This window comes from Synchiropus splendidus, chromosome 1, assembly GCF_027744825.2.
Source record: "Synchiropus splendidus isolate RoL2022-P1 chromosome 1, RoL_Sspl_1.0, whole genome shotgun sequence".
Lineage (NCBI taxonomy): Eukaryota > Metazoa > Chordata > Actinopteri > Syngnathiformes > Callionymidae > Synchiropus > Synchiropus splendidus.
This window is the reverse complement of record NC_071334.1, coordinates 43,673,980-43,690,369: the sequence shown is the minus strand read 5'-3', so window position 1 is coordinate 43,690,369 and position 16,390 is coordinate 43,673,980. Positions and strand designations below refer to the sequence as shown.

The 16,390-nt window shown below is 44.9% G+C and overlaps 2 protein-coding genes across 2 annotated transcripts; both read right to left on the bottom strand.

Annotated features, from left to right (window-relative positions):
- Positions 1–1,651: 1,651 nt before the first annotated feature.
- Positions 1,652–3,555, bottom strand: hwa (huluwa). Its single transcript, XM_053853765.1, has 3 exons — positions 2,998–3,555; positions 2,066–2,249; positions 1,652–1,993 (listed from the first exon to the last, which is right to left on the bottom strand). The coding sequence occupies exons 1-3, from the start codon at positions 3,553–3,555 to the stop codon at positions 1,827–1,829; spliced, it is 909 nt and encodes a 302-aa protein (XP_053709740.1). The 3' UTR covers positions 1,652–1,826.
- A 2,790-nt stretch (positions 3,556–6,345) lies between these two features.
- LOC128768208 (dnaJ homolog subfamily B member 5-like) lies at positions 6,346–9,541 on the bottom strand. The gene is made up of 4 exons (XM_053880929.1): positions 9,304–9,541; positions 8,360–8,618; positions 7,751–8,283; positions 6,346–7,052 (listed from the first exon to the last, which is right to left on the bottom strand). Exons 1-4 carry the CDS (start codon positions 9,409–9,411, stop codon positions 6,819–6,821), a joined length of 1,134 nt encoding a protein of 377 aa, XP_053736904.1. The 5' UTR covers positions 9,412–9,541; the 3' UTR covers positions 6,346–6,818.
- Between the last annotated feature and the right edge of the window lie 6,849 nt (positions 9,542–16,390).

Below are 16,390 nucleotides of genomic sequence, written 5' to 3'. Positions count from 1 at the left end.
CAGTTCCTTTTATGAATCTTATCTTAAGAAACTCTGGAATTGTCTTTTGAAAATTGTTAGTATCAAGAAAGTTGTCACAACTTTTAGTCAGTCCAAGTAAACATAGTCCCAGAGTTTTACCTACATGTGCACGATGGTGGTGCGCTGCTACCACGGCTTGAATGAGTGCAGTCAAGGCATCAGAAAAAATGTCAAATCTTTTTAAAGATCAAAAATATTAAAACAAAGTGGAAACATCGAAGGAAGCAGATTACACCTAACACATTAGAGAGGTGGATATGATGATGATGGTCTCTGGCATTTAACGGAAAGATCCAGGAATAAACCTCATCACTAAACCAGTTGCTTGTGGAACTCGAGTGGCGCATTATAGCTAGCCATAGGAAGAGATGAACCGCTACTGATAGGAGACAATGAGTCCCACAACTCACGGATCAATTCCTGCGACAGTCACGTGACTGTGTCGACTCTGCAAAAACGCGCCAGACTGTGTTTATAAGGAAGCGCATCTGTCATCAGGAAGCAACTCCTGAAACAATCTAATCTCACTGTTCCTTGTGAATGTCTTTGTGGCAGCTCCAAGGGAAACGCAAGTTGTCTGCTGCGTGGGACCGTTTTGATCTCCTGTCGGAGAATCATGTATTTATTTCAGTCTTCACCCAGTTTGTCTCAGATTTTCAACTTGTCTTGCTCCATTCGAATTCACATTAATTTGAAGGTAGAATTTAATTTAGAAAATGTAAAAACATTGGAAAAACAATGAGTCCACAAGCATCCTCATTCACATCATTTTCATATTTTTCACATTAGGATTCATGTTCACATTATTTAAAGAAATGGAATAATATAATATGAATGCGAAGACTTAAATAATATGGTGCACAGTAGGTCACCAAGTCAGTGTCCGCTCAGTCAAAGCAGTTTGCCTGCAGAGATTTTTAATGTCCAGCAGGTGTCAGTATTCAGTGACACAGTATCAGAACAGTGCGTCATTGCGTCGAAACGCTTCACGATGCCTCATTTAGCCATCACTATTAAGGAGACAGATTTACAAGCATTTTTTATTGTCACCTATTCAGTAAAAGTCAAAATCTTTCTGCTTCATTGTTTCTCTATCGCATATGTATCTGGGCACAGTTTCAAAACATTCCTGGCGGAAACCCTGAGTTTCTTTAAAATTCAGCACTTATTTCGAAATTGAATCTTCTATTCTTGATGTGGCCTAATCACCTTGTCACTGAAAACCTGAATGTCATCTTTATCACTTCTTGCTCTGCTTCCTGCCATTTGTCTCTGACTCCTCAGCGGACAGATCCAAATCGCAGGTGTGGCTGCTGGCTTTACCTCTCAATGCCGGTCGACTGCCATTGTGCTGCTTGCTTAGTTGGTAAAGAAAGCCTGCACCCATATCGGCCCGTTCATGGCACGGCTTGCTGTACCTGCTCTAAACCCTTCATCATGGCAGGTCTCAACTATGACACTTCCTTTTCATTGTAGTTGCTACATTCCACCCTACCTGCACTCTCTTCTTCACCTCCCTTGATTTAATCAACTACGGTGAACTTCTTTCAACAAGTGTTTATTCATCAAGGTGAGTGAAAGAAAACGTGTCTGACTTGGTGGCGTGAGTACAAGCAATTTCAGTGAGACGGTGCCGTGATCGCTGAAGTGAGGATTGAACAGAACGTGACAAATCAGTGATGCGACAGATGAAGTGAAAACAAGTGGCACAAGTGACATGGAAAATATACATTAACAACTACAATATTAAAATAATATTAAATAAAATAAATAAAACACTTAAAAGCTAGATTTTTTTTTTTCTCCTACACCCAGTACTGTTTGGTGTGCATCGCTAGTCTGTGGTGTTTGTGCTTGGGTAGATTGTTTTGTTTGACGTAGCAGGGGTCGTAATAATCCCACTCCAGCACTGACGACAGCACACCGTTGGACAAACCGTCACTGTCTGCCGACAGTATCCGCAGAGACACACCTGGAAGAAAGGTCACTCAACAAATATATTTTCTGGTTTATTCAAGATCGAGTGCTTCCTCTTGACACATACCTGCACTCGCTCCAAAGTCGCTGTCCAGTCCAGAGCCCGCAGGAGGAGTGTCCACACAGGACATCTCTGATGGCATCTCCGAGTACTCCAAATCTACCTGGTCCAGTAGGTGAACTGCAGCTGCTGGATCCACATCTGTTAGAATATCGTACGCACAGCTGCGTCGGAGACCTGTGAACTCCTGCTGCAAAACAAGAAGGTACAGACACGTCATGTGAATCTGATGCCATGAATGTCTTAAATTGGTTCCCATGTTTTTTAAACCTGATTAAGCTTTTTCTCTGTAAACCCGAGGAGCTGTAGGACACTTTATCTTGCTCCAGATATGAGTCTGAAATGGATGGACTTGATGTGTTCTTCACATCAAAGCAGTCCCACAATGCACTGCAACACGCGCGTGAAGGTCAACGTTATGAGAGCCGTTGCCTCAGAAAACACGACATCAATAATCCTGCTTTGCGACTGAAACAGTTCATACATTTCCACGTATTCAATATTATTCATTTAATAACAAATAGAAACATATGACACAACTATACGTCACATTTTACTCAACACCAAACTAACATTCTTGCATCAGAAATATGGGTCAATTGCATTAAATTATCAGCTACAATGGTGTAAGAAATTCAGAAAACATTGCGCATAATTCCTGCTTTAATTTGCAAGAGTCATTTAATTTGTTAAAATTACCAATTACTCGCAGCACTCGACCTTAAACCGTACAAACGTAATAAAAAATCCGATGAATGAAAAGACTTTTATCCACCGGCGCCTTCATAAAAGCTGTGTATCTGATACTCCGAAGACAGCATGGATTACTTCACGAGTGGTTCATTAACTTCATTGGTTCTGCCGTTATACACGGCATCTCTTGCTCCGTCCAGGTCGGTTGCTACTGTTTGGATCAGGGCTGGTTCCGATTGACTCACCATGGGAGAGTTGGGCGGAACCAGGTTGACTCCGGTTTCAGCCTCGGAGTCGCTGGACTGCGTTAGGACCGGTGCGCTTCTGCACCAGTCCGTCTTGTTGGTGCTGCAGGATCGTGACCCAATGTGGAGTCCGATCACGGGTGAGGCGGCCCGGATGCTGCTGGGCAACTTCAAAGAGTCGGAGCCCGTCGCTCCATCCGGCCTCAGGAGCCGAACTCTGTGGTCCAGCTCGGCCCTGGATGAAGCTCTGGAAGAGGTGACGGGTTGGGAGAGGACGGGTTCAGACAGAGACATGTACGCCCGCCTACCCTCCAGCTGTGGGGAGACCATGGAGCCCATCCTGGCTCTGCGCAGCGTGGACTGCAGCAGCAGCTCCTCGATGTCTCCTGTGTGCTGCCGCCTCCTTCTCCCGAGGAGCAGCTTGTAGGCCAGGAAGAAGCAGTTGAGCAGCAGCAGGACCACCACGCAGGGGATGAGAAGCAGGACCACCAGGGTCAGGTTGCTCACCGGGTACCCTCCAGCCACATCTGCAGCTGAGCTCTGACCTGCCTGCGACATTTCATCTCAGACCACATGAAGGTTCCTGAGGTAAAGTCCGGTCCGGGAGACACGGCGCTGATTAGATCTGCGCGCGCAGGTGCCGACTCATCTTCCAATCAAGTCCTCAAACGTAGAAACCGTCTGCAGATGGAGGTCCCAAGTCTCACTGTCGCCTTCCTCATCGTGAATCGGAGCGGATGGTGTGAAAGCGAACTTGTCTGTGAAAGACGAACCACAATGCCGACCACGGATTAACAGGTGTTTCCAATTACCGGCAGCCTGCGGAGCGACTCGCGGCCGCCGGGGGGCAGCAGAGACTCGACCATAAACGCCTCACAAGCCGCATGTGATCAGCGCAAAGATATTTGTCATCGAAAAGTCCCACCTGCAGCAGAACCAGGTGCAAGTCATGCTCATCACATTTACTAAAGAATAAAAGGGGGGAAATCACTTGATGCAAAATGTTGAAAAAAAAAAGTAATATGATATAATATATAATATAATATAATTGTACAAATATTTATTTGTGACATAAACTCTCAACAAGTTAAGTGTTAAGAAAGTATTGCCATAAAGTGCTGTAATTAAATATAAAAACTACTTCAACAGGCACTTTCATGAACAGTTTTTACTGTTGGGGGCGCCATCACTTTCTTTATCATTTTTTTTCTTTTCAAGAACTTCTCCATAGTTGTAGTAACTATCGAATTTGCAGCTGTCAATCAATTCAGTGACACACTACTACCACCATAACTTCTAGCGGCCCTATATATATATATATATATATATATATATATATATATATATATATATATATATATATATATATATATTTATATATATATATATATATATATATATATATATAGGGCCGCTAGAAGTTATGGTGGTAGTAGTGTGTCACTGAATTGATGACACACTACTATATATATATATATATATATATATATATCCCCCTTTCCCACCCCCCTTTCCCAGGTGGGGTGGGTGAGTCCTGGGAGCTTGAGGGTCCTGCGGGTCTTAGCTGTTCCTAGGACTGCACTCTTCTGGGGTGAGAAGTGATGTGAAGTGATTTTTCTCCAGGGATCTGTTGGAGCCACTTGTGCTCCGATCACTACAGGCACTACTGTTGCCTTCACCTCTGCACAGATGTTTCTGTACACTATACTGGCTACTTGGTTATGGCGTTCCATGTATGCTTTTCCTACCAGCATCTTACACTCTGCTGTGAGGTGCTGGACTGTTTCAGGGCCCTCTTTGCATAGCCTGCACCTGGGATCTTGCCTGGTGTGGTAGATCTGAGCCTCTATTGCTCTGGTGCTCAAGGCCTGTTCCTGTACCGCCATGATGAGTGCCTCTGTGCTGTCATTCAGTCCAGCCCTCTCTAGCCATTGGTAGCATTTGTTCATGTCAGCCACCTCAGTCTTGTTAATCTTGTCCAGTCTCAGACATTCCAGGATCCATGAGTGTGGCACTGAGTCATAGGCTTTCTTGCAATCAATCCAGGCAGTGCAGGACCAGGCGGGGCATCATTGCAGGTGACCGGCCGATCGTTGGATGGGCTTGTTCCCTTCTGAGGATCTTTCTGAATCAGGACTGCACGGCCCTCAGTCATGTGCAGACCTGGTGCTGTCCAGTTCTTCATACCTGAGACTTTCTCTTGGATGTCTGCCACTGTAATGGTAATGCCACCTTGTTCAGGGAGATTCAGGGAGACCTTTTAGCCACTGTGCATCAGTGTTATGTGATGCCTCTTTCTCCCATATGCTGTTCCAGTACTGTTCAGTCTGCAGCCTTGGTGGTTAGCTCTTGTGTTCTTACCTTGCCACTGAGAGTACACTTTGGCTGGTTCAGTGGAGAACAGCCGGTTTATTTGCCGGGCTTCAGTCTCTCTTGTATATCTCTTCAGTCGGGTGGCCAAAGCTTGGAGTCTTTGTTTAGCAGTTTCCAAGGCCTCAGGTATGGGCACCTGCCTGTACCTCTGGGGTATTTCTTTCCTGGTTGCACCTTTCTGGAGTTCTGACAATTGGCTGACCTCTCTCCTTGTCACCTTGATTTTAGTCTCCAGCCCCATCCTTCATGGTGGGCGCTGCCCTTTGTTCACCTTCACAGTGCCCTTCTGGTGTCCAAGCATCTCAAGGATCACTCTAGCTGTACTGTACATCAGCTCATTGGTCTCAGTGATGTTTGCAGTTGGGTCACTCCCATTATGCCCATTCTGTTAGGAGTGGGATTCGAACCCCTGACCCCCTGCTCTACCCACTGAGCTAACCAGCCACACATTTAATAGATCTCATCAAATCTTAATGGTTCTCTCCCTCCACTGGTAAGAGGAATGATGCATTAAATTAAACTACTTCCTGTTGATTATTACTCCGAATTGTCTCTCTTCCCTGCTACATCTGAGGTATTTGGGTTTGGGATTAGTCTTTGAAACAAAGATCAGCAGGAGGTGAAGAAGAGTGTGTGGCCAGGGGTGACTGACAAAAGAGTGGCCCCATGAGTGAAACGGAAGTTTCAAAGGTCGAGGTTGTGAGATACAGAGGCCTGATGTTTGGAGGAAGAATGCTGTAGATGGAGATACCAGGTAAAGGTAGAAAAATGAGGTGCATGGACACGGGATAGAAGAGGGTGAAGAGAATGGGGGGATGAAGAGAGGTGGCTGACTTGCCGTGACAATCCCTGAAGGGAGATGTTGGTGAGCATGTGATGGGGCTGAGAGGCTGCTAGCTTCTTTGGCAACCATGGCGAGCAAAGGAAAGGACAAAAAAAAACGTCATTTCAAGAACCATTTTCTTTATTTCCCATGCTTGCAAATATATCTGAAATATACATGAAAGGCTCAATAAATGCAGAGTATATTTACAGAGATTTCAAATAATTCAATAGAACATTTAAACCAAAGATCTCTCTTAGAGACAACATTTTAGCGTTTTGCACACAAAGTAGATCTTTGTACACAAGTGCATGTGGCTACTGTAAGAAATCAATGCAAAAGTCAGTCATATGAGTACCATATGACTTTGATCAAGTTTCCCACGGTTCATGTTTAAGGAAAGTCTATACAGACTTGAATAGCACACTGGTATTCTGCTGTTGGTGTTTGCAGGTATAACAGTTAAAATCATTGCTGTGTGTGTGGCACCAGAGTTGTTGTGCGTGATGCTCACAGCTCAAGCTTGTCAGCTTCCAAACACAATTTGAGGTTGTGATTGGTTGTGGTATTAGCACCGTGGACAAGGCTTGGTCAGTGAATCCAGCAGACGCTCGGAGCAAGTGGCCTAGCACTGACCCAGGCTGTGCTTGATGATTTCTCTCGACTGTGGTGGGATACGGTCCGGGAAGACCACCTGGAACTCCACCACCAGGTCGCCGCGCTTCGACGGGCTCTTGGGCAGAGGCAAGCCCTCGCCCCTCAGTCGCCGAATGGCCCCGGGCTTGATGACGTCGCTGCACGGCAAAGGCATCATGCGGTTGTCCAGCGTTGGGACGTTGACAGTGCAGCCACAGAGAGCCTGAAAGAAACACAGCCTGTCAGTTCCCCTATATTGTCTGTCATGACTTTCTCAATGGAGCAAAGTGTGAAATTGCATAACTGATGAATGTGGAGCATCAGTCTCTGTGAAAAGGCTGTTGCCGTTATGCAACCCAAGCGCGACAGATGTTATAATCTGGTGCGAGGTCCGTGTGTAGGAGTGGACTACTTCAGTGAGTGACGGGAGAACGAGGGGAAGATGGAGGGCCGCTTTGAAATGCCATTCCCTGCCACTGCTACACTGCTAATCTGTGCGTGGGTTGGCAGGGATGAATGCCGGCCAAAAAAACAGCAGAGGAGTCTGCAGCGCACATAGTGGCTGAGAAGGAGCTTGAAGAGCAGTTCGTGGGGGCAGTCAGCGCCGAGGCTAAATATAGACTTGGCTCTGCATGGGCTGGTGAGGTAACTGAGGCACTGGCAGTGCTGGTGTGGTGCGAGCGGATCTTTGTCTTTTGAAATCCCAAAACAGACTCTAGTGTTATTGATTTCCTCTGTGGCATGTTTGATGATTGTTACGTGAAGAGGAAGTGCTGGGTTGTCAGTGTAGGTTTTTGTTTGATCGAACTTGCCGTTGCGTTAAAGGCATCGTTCAGATGGAATTAACGGATATGCTTCGGTAAAACGCCATGGTGTGTTTGTGGGGTGTTCCGTGTGATTCCATCTGCCCCTGAAACTCACCTCTTTAAGAGTAATCTGGGCAGTGTAGACGATGTTGGAGCCGCTTCTCTTGTACTGCGGGTGCTCCTGGTCCTTGAGGACGAAGGTGATGTCTGCAGGAGTGTTGTCGGGCGACTCGTCTCCTTCTCTCGGGAAGGTGATCTTTGTCCCGGCCTTCCACCCTTTCTTCACCACCACATTCAGGACCTTGTCCTCAGATCGTAGGCTGCGACCATCGGCGTTGAGGCGGCGGCGGGAGATCTTCACGTGCTTGGTGCAGCCATGCATGACCTCCTCCAGAGTGACCAGGAGGTCGTGCAGCACGGCCTTGCTCTGCAGGCGCCGCCTGCCACGCCGCAGCCCGCAGTCGTAGCTGGTGAAGCCGCCCACGTGGCTGAAGGGGAACTGCCTGAAGGGGTTGAAGAGGTCTTCGTCACCATCAAAGTCATTGCCGAAGAAGATGTCGAAGTGGTCGGAGCCATGGAAGAAGGAGGATTGGGGATCACTCTGGAAATTATTGCGGAAAACTTTGCCAGACATCCCGTTTTTAAGACCTGAGAGCAACAAGAACATTGGTTACTTTCTTGACTCGCTTGTTTCATTTTGCGCCAACCACACAAATAAGCTCACCTTCTTCTCCAAACTGGTCATAGATGCTCCTCTTCTTGGGATCATTCAGGACCTCGTAAGCCTCTGCGATTTCTTTGAACTTGTCCTCCGCATCTGCGTCGCTGTTCTTGTCCGGGTGGAACTTGAGCGCCAACTTCCTGTAGGCCTTCTTAATTTCGTCTTCGTTGGAGTCTTGGGCCACGCCGAGGACTTTGTAGAAGTCCTTGCCGGTGGGTTTGGCGGTCAGACAGGGTGTGCCCGGCTCAGATTTGACGCTCTCCTGTGAAGAACACATCACAGACTTTTAGACTATGATGATCTCAACTTCAAAACACTCATTCAGACGTCACATTTTCTCTACCCTGCTCTGGGCTAGAATGACGAGTGATCATGAAGTAAAGTCATCCCGTACTTGAAAACGTGTTGCCCATCACATTCAAAATCATTTTCAAAATCATTGTTAACACTATGCTGACAGGGTGTATCGGAACCAAGGCTCCACACATACAAACCCAAAACAAACTGTCTGTGCGATCCACCTATCAGAGGGGCTACAGAAAAACTTTACAATGCTAATTCCATTAGATTATCTGAATGAGCTCTTTTTTATGATGGAGCAGTTGGTTTACAGATGAAGAGAGACGTCACACTCGCATCATCACGAGTCTCGCTTTTTTTTAAATAGAACATATGGCAACCTGGCTGACACGTCATGCCACAGAGTTTGTGCTAGCGCGAACCAAGGTCAGGCGCAGCTGCTCTCACTCGCGGATGTAGGGAGACCCCTCACACCACCTGATCGCTTGTCATGCATCCACGCGCCAATGCGCCACGCAACGTGGGGGAGAAGACTATTGAGCCCAACGACCCAGATCCCCAGCTGTGATTGGCCGACAGTCACCCTCAGCAACAGAAAGGCTCGCTGAAGTTCCACACTCATTAGAAGAAAAGCAAGTCCAACTCACCGCTGAGGAAGATGATCCGGAGCTGTCTCCTCTGTGCATCACTCGCACTTTGCACTTGACATTGACATTTTTGTGCTTCACTCCGAACTGGGTCCAGATCAGAACCATGTTTGCTGAGGATTTGTTTGGTGATGAGGATGAAGGATGCTACTGTTCTCGGTCCGGCTCCGGCGGTGCTGATGCTTCCCGTCTCTTCTGCGCTCCGCTTTTATAGCTGCTCGGCAGCGTCTTACTACGCTCATAACACCCACGCACCGTGACTTTCCCCGGCCCCACCTCCCGCGTCACGCTCGGCAGGGATGCCGGAGTCCTGCTTCCGATTGGTCCCCTCCAGACAGGAGCTCGGATGTTCCTGCCTCCTTCTCCATCTCAAGACTCGTTTCCGGAGATCTTGGAGGCTGAGCCTTGCAGACAGTCACGACACGGCTCTCAGACTGTGGCAGACATCATGAAATGTTCAGACTGATGCCTGTCTGTGTGGCCGGTATGTAGCTGTCCGTCCCTCCTCCTGCCTGTCTGACGGTCAGTCGAGGACACGGCGGTCTTGTCCTTAGTTAACTCTGCAGTCGATCTAGTGGTGATCCGTCAGCATGAACCACTTCTCAGTGGCAGGAGAGATGGCAGAGATGGCACAAAAAAGGAAGATGAAAACAAAATAAGAATTAAATTGGGAAACGAAATTTATATATATATATATATATATATATATATATATATATATATATATATATATATATATATATATATATATATATATATATATATATATATATATATATATCCTTTGAGGAGAGAGTGTTTGAAATCGTAATTTTCATAAATAAGTACAGCAACAACAATCTATTCATTCTTTTTCTTCACAAAGCCAGTTCAAACATTGTAATGCCTCTCTCCTGGACTGCTTATCCTAGTTAGATGCAGAGAGCAGCCCAACTAAGCCAGTGGCTTATTGAGTCCAATTGCCGCATGTTCTTCTGCAGTGCAGAGAAAATCAATCTATGAGCAGTTCACCTCTGTGACGAGAGGTGGCGCTGTGAGCTTCCGGTTCTGCTGTCAGTAGAAGAAGAAGAGGCAAAGCTGACAGGTAGCGAGGAGCTGTTTCAAACTGTTCTCTAGACACAGTGATCGTGCCGATCGAGCAAATGGTTTAGCAGAAACAGCCCTTTAGAGCGACGGTTGTCCGTTGTCTCCATCATGGAGCTGTCATTATTGTTAACACGCATCTTTCGGCAGATCTCAGGATCTCTGGAACACATGCGAGGATAACAATATGCGAGGAACACACATAGCTCACACTGCCGCACATCTCCCAGTCCGGTCATATATCACATGCTAGCTTAGCGGAGCTATTAAGCACATTACCCTGGTTGTGTAGTATGACAGAGAGAGGGAGACAAAGACTAAATAAGCCAGTGATGTAGTAGTACAGCGCATAGATGTGCACAGAGAGTGCACACCGGCACCAAGCAGCTCATAGCATTAGGCATTTTTCCTGAGAGGCAGTTGGTCTCCAATGAAGTCATTCATTACAGTGAAAAAACACTGTTTTATTCAGGTTGTGTCAACTGTCTACTACTGAGAAATATGAAATACAATAGACATGTAAATCACCAGGAACAAACTATTTTATATTGGACCACTGGACTTAATAGAAGATGCTATGCTCAACACAGATATAGCAGTTGTTTACGATCATTTTGTATATTACATAATCTGTTGCTGTAGTTGCGTGTATTTTGTCCATGGTTGCCATCCATGTTTACCTGAAGGCATGGGTCTGGGTTAAGCCGTAGCTGACAAAACATGTTGCACCACAGTGTCAATTTTGATTTCATATTCATTCGTCCTCCATTTTTTGCAAAGCGGAACAGCTGTGTGATGTTCGCATGAATCGAACGTCCAATAAATCTTCACACCCATATCTGCATCTGTCGGCCAATCCGTGAAGTGTTAAGCTGCACAAGTGTGTGGGTCTGTTCTTACATAAATGTGTTGATTTGTTCACTGGAGAGAAACGGGGACATGGGGACAAGAACATCTTTTCTCTTCCACTCAGTCAATCAAAAAGCTGTGGATGCTCACACCACCCGCGATCCAAGCTTCCTGCTGAGTGTGAAGTTGCTGCTCTTTAAAGTAGGTCACCAGTGACTGACAACCCAGAAAAGAAACTTTCTAATGTCGTAACGTGAATCATCTGGAATGACAAATAAGCAATGCAGCACTTTTACATTTGACACACTTTCCCTCCATCTTTCCACTATGTTGATATACATTCATTGTGTCAGTATTTAGTCTCACTCAGTAGACAGCAGTGGTTATGTTTTCGTTAAGTAGAGGGATGACTGAACTCATTTTTACTGACTGAGTATTTCAAATAAATAAAAACCACAAGCCATTTTTATCCAGTCAAATCGCTTGTTATCAAATTGAATGGCCTTGACACAGGATGGCAGCAGAAGTGTCATGGTTGTGATCTGGCATCTAACATGAGGCGTCTCTGTGCTACCTCTATGAGGTGATGTGCTTCCGTTGTATAACCAGGTGAAAGACCGTCTTCATGCTGGGATCAAATCTGTGTGTCGCAGCAGACTGGAGAAGTGAGTCACTGAGAGATTGGGTTCTACTTTCACCAAGCAGCTCATTTTCACACGTAACATGAATTTCATCAAATGTTATTGACCTATATTTGAAGCTCAATCCTGACATAAGTTGGTCTCCAGTGAGATTTCTAGGAACACTGTAGCATTCAAGTGGTGTGAGGACATCTGAGTTGCCAAGCTTTGAACAATCGTCTTTAGAGACACGGACGAACAACAACACATTCACATAGTAGCTGATTTACTGAAATACAAAAGCAATAAAGGACAATCTAATCAAATCTTAAGTCACTGACGTTATTTCTTTTAGTGAAACAATTGCTGTTCTGGTATCTTCTTCAGAGTCTTCTAGAAAGCAGATTCCATACAGATTTCAACCACAGATTATTAGTAACCAATCTGCTCATCTTTATCAGGCGTGTGCTGTGTTAAGATTGGGACACAGTTCCTTATTGACCTCTTTTGCGTGATATCATTCTGGCTTGGCGGAGTTCCAGATAAATCTTTAACGTTCTTTACAACAATGATTCTTTCTGTCTTCACATTTTGGAGTTAGTTTTTCACCAACTTTAAAACAATGATGCAAACTTGGATCATCTACGAGTGTCATTCGAGTGTTTGCTCTTCCGCGTTGCCGAACCTCCAAGGCACACTCTGTCGTGAAGGTGTGTGGTCAGGTTTAAAGACAACTCAAAGTTGTGCATTTGACCAGCTACTTGATTTATGACCGGTTGGTCGGAACCGATCCCGGTCATATGTCCGATGTTACTTGTGTTGATATGTGAAAATCTGGTTTGGGCATGATGGAGTTCTGGAGTCAAAGGTCAGCAGGTCTTTTGAATGCTTCAGGTGACTCTGACAGGCGTGGGTGATGATAACTGGGAGGACAGCATGTACTATATTGACAGCAGAGTTGAGGTACTGTGGTGATGCAAAGTCAGATGCACCAGATATATTTTTGTCTTCCCTCCATCCCTGTGTAGCCACGAATGTGATATCTTATCTAAATAATGCAATAATACACCAATGTGAAATGGGCTTCTGCTACTGTTGATCTCTCTGCACATTTGGTCTTTCCTTTTGAGAAAAAAGAAACGCTTTCCTTTTGACTAGACTTAGACTTAGACTTTCTTCATTGTCATTGCACAAAAACATATCACTGTATTATGGCAATGAAATTTCGGTATGAGGCTTCCGGTTTCCTTTTTTTTTCCGGTTTGCCTTTTGAAAGAGGACATCTTCACAATGCCACAGGAATGTTTTAATTGGGATTATTATTATTATGATTATTATTGTTGACATATTTTATATTTCATATTTTTTTTGTAGAATACAGAATAGCAAGACATAATATCAAGACCATGAGATGAATTCTGCCAAGTAACAGAGCAGAAAAAAACAAACAAAAACAAACTGGGGCAGAACGAACTGTCACAGGTTCATTACTGAACTGAAGAAGTAACTCTAGTGAGTGCCTTCTTTCTCATTCTGATAGTCCAAATACATCCATCCTCATCCGCTTAGCCGTAGCCTGGTCGCAGGGGCAGCACCTTCAGATGGTCGCGCCGAATACCCTTCTCCCGGGCAACATCCGCCGGCTCCAATTGGGGGATCTTGACAGGCTCCCAGGCCAGTGCAGAGATATAATCCTTCCACCTGGTCCTCCTCCATCCTCATGAGATGCCACCTCAACTGGCTCCTCTCAACGCGGAGAAGCAGCGGCTCCACTCCGAACTTCTTACCCTATCTCTAAAGGAGATGCTTGCCACCCGTCGGAGAGAACTAATTTCAGCCGCTTGTATCTGGAATGTCATTCTTTCTGTCCCACAGCTCATGACCATCCAAAAGAGAGTTGAAAACGAAAAGGCATTTCTGATACCGACTATAGGCCCCTCAATGACTGACCAGGAACCTCACCCGGTTGAGGGTTGACAAGCAATTCAACGCAAAAGAAGTCCAGATGATTGTTTGTTGTTTAGTTCCTCGAGTGTTGTGCAGCTATTAATAATACAACTGACAGCCTGTGGCCACAGATGAAGCAGGCCGCTCATTATGCAACCAGCGTGATTTGCTCTCATCTTCCTCCCATCAAAATATTGGCAAATACACGCCGATTTAATTTCCAGGAAAACTTGATGAGTCAACTGTAAGGCGACAAGAATAACAGTGTCCAGTAAAAGGAAAAATAAAAAGAGAATAAATGTGTTTTCAAAGACAGTAGAGAGGAATAGAACACACGCTCAGATGATGATATGGCAGATGGAGATGAAAAAAGAACATTCAGAACATTGACGTGTGAAAATAGAAGTAGGGGCCCAGAGCGATGACAAAGTCTGTAATCCTGACCCCGCCACCTCTCATCAGAGCCCGCTAGTGACCTGAATCCTGACAGAAGAACACATCATGGTGCCATTAAAGCTAAAAGAAGCTTCGGGTCGTTCAGCCATTTAAAGATTATAGACCACCCGCCTGTGAAATTTGAAAAGGCCACAACAATCATCATTCAGCGATGAAGCTCATGTAACAGCCAAGGGCCTGAAAATCTGTGTCACACACATCTTGTACATAGATGGCAACGCTTCCTCTCTGTCATGCACCATACAACCAATGGTGTGTGGAATTCCTGGGGATTCTCTTTTCGCCGTGCAGGAAACAGCGGCCAAATTTGGAATGGAGGTGCAGATGGAAGAGCGTCATGTTCCCTATAGCAGCGCTCGCATTCACAGATTGAGCTGGAGTGAATCAGATCAGCCTCTTTCACAGCCCACGGCCGCAGTCTGACTGTGGCGCTCTTCTTTCACACTTTCATAAGAGCCCATAGAAAGTTGCTTGTCAGTCTGTGCAAATAATTCTATTAAAAGCACTGCACCGAGCCGGCGGTGCTATTGTTAGCAGAGCTGCGGGCGGACAGCTGACACATGATGTGTTGTGCCATTGTTGCTCTGATACATTAGCCACTTGGTGTCTTCGTGGGAGTGCAATTATTACCAGGGACAAAAGCATTTTTTTTTTTGGCTCAAAATGGCTCATAATTATCTTCATCCATTAGAGCAAACAGTCTCTTTAAAATGGCCATGCTATAATTACCCACGGTCCGTGACCTGATTTCATAAAGTCTGTTGACTAGTTAGTAAAACTGCTGCCAGAAAAAGCTTTAAGCCACTGCTATCACTAACATTCAGTTCATCATCACATCACTTTGTATGAGAAACAAAATCAAACTAAAAAAAAAACAAATAAATCCCAGCTAAGTCACATCTGCAGATGCTTCGATATCCGATCTAACATTGGTACGTTCACTTACGGCCATGTGAGGCTTGCAAGGCTGCGAAGTCAATGCCGAGCGCAGCGGTGTGGCTAATTTCTTCCTTTGCACCAATATATGTCATGTAAGCGTGGAGGAATTTCTCTCACGTCTCCCGTGAGGATGCTGTAGTTGAGGGGACCACTACTGGAGGAGCGCAGCTCATTGCATAACAGTGTAAGTGTGTGTTCTGATCTGATACTTCTGTACTGTTGGTTAAAGGAACACATTTGATGAGTCATACTCAACTGTGTGAACAGGTCTTTTTTTTGTAAGTTATGTTTCAGACCTAAGTTTTAATCGGCAGCTTGAGTGCTTCACAGACAAAAACATCAGATATGACCATATTATTGTATCATGTGGAATGGGAATTTACCAGAATGCTTTTGAGCAAGGAGAACTCTAGCTGTTATTGTGCTTGTGCTGTTGTGTTTAGAGTTTGCGCCAGTGTCTTATATGTCATGTGGGAATGTTTTCCTCTTGTTTCCATTTTACTTATTGCTGTGTTCAACTTTATCATGTGGCATCATGACTTTGCATCACCCTCAGTTCGAGGATGATGGTTGAGCGTACGTAAGACCACTATGTTTGCGACTTGCATCTGATGCAAAAAACTGCCGAAACCAAAATTTCACTCTCCGCTCATTTTGCTAAACTGCAACATCACCCACCTCTCAGTAGTAAAAGTACCAGTCAGCGGCAACAAGTTGCAGTTAAGATGAGTAGTTCAACTTCATGTAGTTTGAGTCTCTCCACACGAGTAGACAGGGACATTCAAACACCTCATGGCCAGGCCAAAGGATCGTCTAATGCTGGAGTGGAACTTGTTGTTTTGCTAGTTTTTCTTAATTTGACCCTAAAATCTAATGAAATCTGTCCAACTATTCCAACTTTTTTTTTCTCTTTTCCTTGTGCTGCGCCATCACAACAGTAAAGTTGTAGGTTCCACTCCAGCATGTGTTTGAATGTCCCTGTTTATTTTATATATATATATATATATATATATATATATATATATATATATATATATATATATATATATATGGTTTATGGCTTTCATAACAAGAAAACTTTTGACTTTTGCTCTTCTGTAAACTGTGGCTCTTTGTGTTTTCAAGAGCTGACACAAAGCAAGGGCCAAGAGGCAACCTGCTGTTGACTCCATTAATGCTAAATTTCATCAAGT

What these genes read in the sequence shown, in the direction of transcription:
- hwa (XM_053853765.1), bottom strand. Translation starts at nt 3,555, where the DNA reads ATGTCGCAGGCAGGTCAGAGCTCAGCTGCAGATGTGGCTGGAGGGTAC. An exon ending in TTCCGCCCAACTCTCCCATG is followed by an intron (nt 2,250 to 2,997) that starts GTGAGTCAATCG and finishes CTTGTTTTGCAG; the next exon opens with CAGGAGTTCACAGGTCTCCG. An exon ending in CGACTTTGGAGCGAGTGCAG is followed by an intron (nt 1,994 to 2,065) that starts GTATGTGTCAAG and finishes CCTTTCTTCCAG; the next exon opens with GTGTGTCTCTGCGGATACTG.
- LOC128768208 (XM_053880929.1), bottom strand. Translation starts at nt 9,411, where the DNA reads ATGGTTCTGATCTGGACCCAGTTCGGAGTGAAGCACAAAAATGTCAAT. An exon ending in CCGGATCATCTTCCTCAGCG is followed by an intron (nt 8,619 to 9,303) that starts GTGAGTTGGACT and finishes TGTTCTTCACAG; the next exon opens with GAGAGCGTCAAATCTGAGCC. An exon ending in TGACCAGTTTGGAGAAGAAG is followed by an intron (nt 8,284 to 8,359) that starts GTGAGCTTATTT and finishes TGTTGCTCTCAG; the next exon opens with GTCTTAAAAACGGGATGTCT.